This window comes from Triticum dicoccoides, chromosome 2B (genome assembly GCF_002162155.2).
Source record: "Triticum dicoccoides isolate Atlit2015 ecotype Zavitan chromosome 2B, WEW_v2.0, whole genome shotgun sequence".
In the NCBI taxonomy this organism is placed as follows: Eukaryota; Viridiplantae; Streptophyta; class Magnoliopsida; order Poales; family Poaceae; genus Triticum; species Triticum dicoccoides.
In genome coordinates, this window is record NC_041383.1 from 659,517,158 (window position 1) to 659,523,826 (window position 6,669).

The 6,669-nt window shown below is 44.7% G+C and overlaps 2 protein-coding genes across 5 annotated transcripts; both read left to right on the top strand.

Moving 5' to 3' along the window:
- Positions 1 to 391: 391 nt before the first annotated feature.
- Positions 392 to 4,428, top strand: LOC119365444 (glycosyltransferase BC10-like). Of its 3 annotated transcripts, XM_037631075.1 has the most exons (12): positions 392 to 698; positions 794 to 1,241; positions 1,710 to 1,808; positions 2,047 to 2,147; positions 2,235 to 2,306; positions 2,406 to 2,496; positions 2,739 to 2,819; positions 3,311 to 3,373; positions 3,473 to 3,595; positions 3,712 to 3,750; positions 3,931 to 4,028; positions 4,117 to 4,428. In XM_037631075.1, the coding sequence occupies exons 2-12, from the start codon at positions 921 to 923 to the stop codon at positions 4,169 to 4,171; spliced, it is 1,143 nt and encodes a 380-aa protein (XP_037486972.1). In that variant the 5' UTR covers positions 392 to 698; positions 794 to 920; the 3' UTR covers positions 4,172 to 4,428. The 3 variants fall into 3 exon arrangements, with proteins under 3 accessions (XP_037486972.1, XP_037486971.1, XP_037486973.1); XM_037631074.1 differs by having other exon boundaries at positions 392 to 1,241; XM_037631076.1 differs by having other exon boundaries at positions 395 to 1,241; positions 3,931 to 4,428.
- A 563-nt stretch (positions 4,429 to 4,991) lies between these two features.
- On the top strand, positions 4,992 to 6,601 carry LOC119365445 (probable plastid-lipid-associated protein 8, chloroplastic). Of its 2 annotated transcripts, XM_037631078.1 has the most exons (5): positions 4,992 to 5,198; positions 5,398 to 5,521; positions 5,790 to 5,966; positions 6,209 to 6,408; positions 6,457 to 6,592. In XM_037631078.1, the coding sequence occupies exons 1-4, from the start codon at positions 5,031 to 5,033 to the stop codon at positions 6,397 to 6,399; spliced, it is 660 nt and encodes a 219-aa protein (XP_037486975.1). In that variant the 5' UTR covers positions 4,992 to 5,030; the 3' UTR covers positions 6,400 to 6,408; positions 6,457 to 6,592. The 2 variants fall into 2 exon arrangements, with proteins under 2 accessions (XP_037486975.1, XP_037486974.1); XM_037631077.1 differs by having other exon boundaries at positions 6,209 to 6,601.
- Positions 6,602 to 6,669: the final 68 nt, after the last annotated feature.

The window sequence follows — 6,669 nt, forward strand, 5'->3', positions numbered from 1 at the left end:
ACATTCTTAATTCTTTTGCAATCTTTCCGCAAAAAAAAAAACCTTTGCAATCAGTACATGAAAACATGCACAATTTTCCCCAATAAATACACTTGGATTCCCAAGATCCCCGGGTTATATTACAATGGAAACGCAGGGAGCATTGTTTGCAAATGAGCTGAAACCGTCCGATCGAGCCAATCCGGCGGCTCCCGTGAAACGTGCGTCGTCACTCCAGCCCCGCCGTGCCAGGTGCCACCCTCCATCCATCACCCAATGGGCAATCGCCAAGCCGGGGGACCGAAAGCTGGACGCGTCGGTTACCAAACAAAATCCGGCACGCCCCCGTTGTCTTACTAGTCTTGAGAAAATGGCATGTTCCAGCCACCTTCGATCGGCTTCCATAACTCCCATCCCATGTTCCGTGTTTAGGAACAGCCAATCCAACAAACAAACAAACGGAAACCCCCCGACACGCCCCCAACAGACCGGACGCCGACGCCGATCCTCTGAAACTTCCGCCTTTTTTTTCCTTCCCAATCCGCGGTGTGATTCTTCCTCCCCTCCCCGCGCTGCCTCCCTGATTTCTTTTCTCCCCACACCCGCCGGATTCGCCCCCTTCCTTGCGCTCCTCAGCCGTCATCCTCCCCCAACCGAAATCCTCTTCGGCGGCGGCGGCGGCGAGCCAGGCCGGCTGGTGCTCTGCTGCCCGCGGGCCGGTAAGGAACCCTAGCTTGACAGCAGATCGTCTCTCCCCCTATTGCTCCGGCAGTTCGAGCTACCGAGAACCGAGCCCTCCCCCCTCTCCGTGCAGGCGGCGGCCGATTCGTCTGGCGCGGGTTCGGTCGGGCGGCGCCGTCTTCTCCGCCAATCGAGATCGATCTGGGCTCTGACGGCAGCCCCTCGCGAGCTGCTGCCCGGCCGCGGGCGTCGTCGGGGACATGAAGGCCGCGCCGCTGCCTCGCACGAGAGCGGCAGCTTCTCCGAGGCGACGCGTCTGGATACTCGCCGTCGCGGCCCTCGTCTCCATCGTGGTGGTCTGGGCCTACCACTACCCGCCCCAGCATTACGCCTCTCCCGTCAGCAACTGGCTCCCAGTGGAGCCCGACAGGGAGCTGACCGACGACGAGAGGGCCTCGCGCGTTGTCTTCGGCCACATGCTCTCCACGCCGCCCGTTCGGTCCAGGGGGTCCAAGATTGCCTTCATGTTCCTCACTCCGGGCAACTTGCCGTTTGAAAAACTATGGGAGAAATTCTTCGAGGTGCATATCACTCAATTATACTAGTATATGTTACTAGCTCTCGCATCCACGTGCGGAGCAAGCTTTTTATTAAACTACATCCATGCTATAGAAAACTGTCAATTACTGTATATAGTAAGGATTAAGGACATATAGTTTGACATCTCTGGCTTGTTAAATAAGCAAGATTTAGAAGTTGATTACTTGGTCTTGGTGCACGTCTATGCTCCATTGGACCTCTCCGTAGCTAGGATAGCCTGAACTGATTGCTATTGCCATGCTATGTCAACATTTTTTTATTGTCATCGGAATTTTGGACCTTCTGTCACGGCCGCGTACTGTTATAGGATAGAATGATACTTTGTGGCCATTTCATTGATTTTATGTTCCATGTAGAAGTATCGACCTTTTCAGCAATGTCATAATTCTTGTATCATCACATTTTGCTCAGAGTTATCTGTTCATGTCTTCTGCTGCCTGTCTCTGTAGGGTCATGAGGGAAGATATACCATATATGTTCACGCCTCGAGGGAGAAGCCAGAACATGTCAGTCGCTTATTTATTGGTCGAGATATACACAGTGACAAGGTAATGACATCGTAAATAATGCACAGTTTGAACGCTGTTACAACAAGGCATGTACTGTTCATATTAATTTAACAGCTGGCAATACAAAACACAAATTAATTTCAGCATTATGTCTATTCTTTAGAAAAATTGAAACTGCTATTCTTTGATTGGTATTGATATTTGCCATATAGACCATGTCTTGCAAGAGTGTTCAGAAGCTAAAGACTGACTTGGATGATATATATTTTTATTGCAGGTACAGTGGGGTCAGATTTCTATGGTTGATGCTGAGAGGAGGTTGTTGGCGAATGCTCTGCAAGACATTGACAACCAGCATTTTGTGTTGCTTTCTGACAGGTTCCACAGAGTATAGTTTGCTTACATCTGATTTTCCTTCATGATAAAAATAAAATACATCTGATGTCTACTCTTGTGCTGTTACAGCTGCGTACCTTTGCACAATTTTGACTACGTGTATGACTACCTGATGGGAACAAATCTCAGTTTTATTGACTCGTAAGTCACATATCTGCTTAAATTTTTTCTCAAGGACTAGCCTTAACACTATTGGAGCTTCTGTTTTCTTACTTCCATTTTATTTTATTCCTTGGTCAGCTTCTATGATCCTGGACCGCACGGAAATTTTAGATATTCGCAAAATATGTTACCTGAGGTTAGAGAGTCCGACTTCAGGAAGGGTTCACAGGTAATCTACTGTACTATCTATTAAGTTCATTGGGCCAAAAGTATTTCGCACAGTAGATTCTTCAAGACAGCATGACTTTGTGTCTAAATTTTAGGCCTTTAATCTCCAGACAGTAATATTATAAAGTTAATCCTTCGGTCACATAAGTTTGTGCCCCCCTCCCCCTCCCTTTTGTACTCAATTTTTTTATATGTATTTTCATATAGAAAGATGCATCTCAACAAAGTCTCTAAATATTTCAGTGGTTCTCAGTCAAGCGGCAACATGCATTGATGACAATCGTGGACAGTCTTTACTATACAAAGTTCAAGCTTTATTGTAAGGTATGCCATGCCCTTTTACTCTTTCCTTTCCCATTGTCAGACATATCTCTGCCCTGTTGTCTCACAGCATATAAGATTTGGTATATGCACTATGGTAAACTTCATTTCATACTTATTTTTCTTAAACTTGAGGATCGTGTGGCACAATATCACATCCCTTGCTAGTTTGACATTTGTCATTGGATGATATAGTGTACTATTGAACTATCTATTATCTATGAGGTTGTACTTACTATTTGCTTTTGTAGCAAAGAAAACCTGTTCTGTCTCATTCATCGAAAGATGACAAACTTTCCAAAAATAAAATAAAATGTCCGTGATCTTTGTATAGGTTCTACACTTGCTTTACACTGTATATGTGCATGTATTATTGTGTTTTAGGTATTAATGAGCTAATTACGAATTTATTATCAGTGGTTTTACCACACATCATTTCTTTTAGTTCACCATAATGGGCTCAGATGTATGACATGTGTTTGCTCTGTTTGCAGCCAGGAATGGAAGGTGGACGCAATTGCTATGCAGATGAGCATTATATGCCAACACTATTCAATGTAAGTATACGACAGCCTTTTATATGTTGACATTTATCTCCATCAGTAATAACCATTGTGTCACTTACAATTATGGGTACTTGTATTTGCACAAAACAGATGATGGATCCAAATGGAATAGCGAATTGGTCCGTAACTCATGTTGATTGGTCAGAAGGAAAGTGGCATCCAAAAGCTTATCGGGCACAAGATGTCACTTATGGGCTCCTGAAGAATATAACTGTATGTTTCTGTGTTAATACACTTATAGATTTGTCTCATGTCATGTCTACATGTCGGAGGTCCTTTAAGTTCATGTCTAACATGGTTCTAATTCCAATTCTTTGATCTCGCTGCAGTCAATTGACATGAGCCACCATGTTACAAGCGATATCAAGGTCTCTCTCTCTCGCTCTGTGTGTGTGTGTGTGTGTGTGTGTGTGTGTGTCTCTCTCTCTCTCTCTCTCTCTCTCTCTCTCTCTCTCAATGCTTCACGTGCACATTTACCTGACAAACTCAAAGTGATGAAGAAAAGTAACTAATACAGAAATACTTGATTTGTTTCCTTCTTCTTACAGAAAGTGGTTACACAGAACCCTTGCTTATGGAATGGAGTGAAGAAACCATGCTACCTGTTCGCAAGGAAGTTCTACCCTGAGTCCATGAACAATCTCATGTACTTATTCTCGAATTACACCCTCTTTTGAGTGTGCTGTGCTCATCCCACATACTACAGGAATTTACAGGAGATATTTTTGCTATAGAAACATGTGTACATTTGGAAGGACATTAGATCTATTGACAAATTGGTGGATATAGAAGAAATACGGAGGAGAAGGCATTCGCTGCAGTAATTGAGGGGTTCCCAATCCCATCTCCATCTCAGGCCATTTTAACTCACTCCAGGACATCACATATTTAGGACGACCATGTCTTTTTACTAGTTTCTTTACAGATTTTTAGTCACAGATTCTGTGATGTATAGTAAGATTACTGTAATTCGGAAAAGCCATTAGATGATGTCCATTATTGGTTATACTAATACCACTGAGTCTGCTCAAAGTTTCGTCGTATCATTTCGCTTGTTCAAGTGGCCGTCATGTTTCTGCATTTCATATTTCCACATTACTTGCTTGATTTTGAAATATAATGTGTACCATTTTGGAAAGTCAATTTTTTTTCTGACCAAGTTCATATAGAAATTTTTCAATGTGTATTTTTGTTCATGAAATATATTTTATTTTTATTGTTATTTTTTTGGTACTGGGATGTTGATATCTTTTTTTATATACCAGATTAGATCCATCCTGAAATATATTTTTACTATTCCCTACTGAGATGCTAAGTATATATTTTCTTATAAATTTGGTTAAACATATATAATTTTGATTTAAAATAATAATTAATGCACCATATATATTTTAAAACGAAGTAAAATTTAGCACCTTGGAATATTTCAACTTGATAAATATTACCTAGATTTGGAAATAGGAGTAACTTTGAACTAAAACCATGTCAGTTATTTCCGAACGGAGGGAGTATATTTCTTGTCAAAAAGACAGAGATAACAGCGACCGGACACCCAGTGGAACTGTTTCTTAAAAAGAAAAGGAAATACAAAATAGTAGAAATGGGCTTCAGTTGAGCTATCGCCTCGCCACACAAACTCCAGAAGAAAATGGCGGCTTGTGCTGCGCCCCTTTGCGTCCGCATCTCCTGCTCCACACCTTCGCCTACCGCTCTCCACCGGCCACGCCGCCGGCGCGTCACCTCCGCCCGATGCTCCCTCGCCGCAGCCCCCGGTCTCCGGGCGCCGGCGGAGCTCGTCGACTCCATCCTCTCCAAGGTGACGCTCACATCTACTACTCCTTAGCCCACTCCAAGCTTCGACCTAGGTTTTGCAATCCTGCTAAGCAAGTTCAACATGAGTAACATAACATGCCAAGAGACCACCAGACGTTATTTTCGGGCTAAATTTGGTCCCAACTAAAGTTTGCTTCGATTTTCGGCGTGATTTCTTAGCAAGTTAGGCATGTTGCCGACAGGTGAAGGGGACTGACAGGGGAGTGCTGCTGCCAGAGGAAGGCCACCAGGAGGTCGCCGATGTCGCGCAGCAGCTGGGGAAGTACTGCATCGACGAGCCAGTCAAGTCCCCGCTTATATTCGGAGGTGAGTCCCTCCCTGCCTCGCCAAACCAAACCATAGCTCCATCTTATCCGGTATTCTGTTGTGGCTGTGCTTGTGCTTGTGCCTGTGCCGCTTGCTGACACAATGTAAAATTGACCAACTTTGTCAAACATGTAATACACCGAGACTTGCATCCGGTATTCTGTTGGTACGGCCGCATTGGAGATCTCAGTGTAAGATGTACCTTTGTTCAGTTCATGCCTCATGCCACCTGGATTAAGTTGCTTGAGTTTGTGCGGTGCCTGACCAGACTGGGACGTGGTGTATTGCTCTGTGCCGACGTCCCCCGGAGGGATTTACCGGACCCCTCTCGGCCGGCTGGTGTTCAAGACCGACGGCATGGTTCAGGTGGTGGAAGCCCCCGACATCGTCAGGAACAAGGTCTCCTTCTCCATCTTTGGCCTCGATGGCGCCGTGTCTTTGAAAGGTAAACCACATGTTGGTTCTTCACTCGTTCAATTCAAATCATGCATATCGTTCGGAGTAGAAGTTCTGACTGGCTTTAAGCCCCATGTAGTTGGGGGCTTGGGGCAGAAAACAGATATACTCCCTCCGTCCCATAATATAAGAGCGTTTTTGACACAATACACTCTTATATTATGGGACGGAGGGAGTATAAGATAGCGTGTAATGTGCTAGTGATCTTTTAATTCGGCTGGTGTCATGCAGGCAAGCTGAATGTATTGGACAGCAAGTGGATTCAGGTCGTATTTGAGCCCCCGGAACTGAAGGTAGGCCCCTTGGGTTTCCAATACGGTGGCGAGAGCGAGGTCAAGCTGGAAATCACCTATGTCGACGAGAAGATCAGGCTCGGGAAAGGATCCCGGGGCTCTCTTTTCGTCTTCCTGAGACAAGATTAGAAGGGCAGGCACGTATGGTACTATTGCCATCATTGCATTTTTGCATGTGCTCAACGCCACAAGGGATATCAGCGATATAGGCGGCCGCACAACTGGTTGCATATGTAAAATTCAGAGATAAAGCTCACAAAGTAGTTTTGTATGATATTAATTTCTACCTGAAGCTTGTGAGCGGAAATGTTTGCGGTACTCATGGTGATCTTGTTCCTGGATGTACTTATGATCACACTGGTGGTTGAGCAGGATGATGTTAGAGCATCTCCAGCCACG

What these genes read in the sequence shown, in the direction of transcription:
- LOC119365445 (XM_037631077.1), top strand. Translation starts at nt 5,031, where the DNA reads ATGGCGGCTTGTGCTGCGCCCCTTTGCGTCCGCATCTCCTGCTCCACA. An exon ending in TCGACTCCATCCTCTCCAAG is followed by an intron (nt 5,199 to 5,397) that starts GTGACGCTCACA and finishes TGTTGCCGACAG; the next exon opens with GTGAAGGGGACTGACAGGGG. An exon ending in GTCCCCGCTTATATTCGGAG is followed by an intron (nt 5,522 to 5,789) that starts GTGAGTCCCTCC and finishes GTGCCTGACCAG; the next exon opens with ACTGGGACGTGGTGTATTGC.
- LOC119365444 (XM_037631074.1), top strand. Translation starts at nt 921, where the DNA reads ATGAAGGCCGCGCCGCTGCCTCGCACGAGAGCGGCAGCTTCTCCGAGG. An exon ending in GAGATATACACAGTGACAAG is followed by an intron (nt 1,809 to 2,046) that starts GTAATGACATCG and finishes TTTTTATTGCAG; the next exon opens with GTACAGTGGGGTCAGATTTC. An exon ending in AGTTCAAGCTTTATTGTAAG is followed by an intron (nt 2,820 to 3,310) that starts GTATGCCATGCC and finishes CTCTGTTTGCAG; the next exon opens with CCAGGAATGGAAGGTGGACG.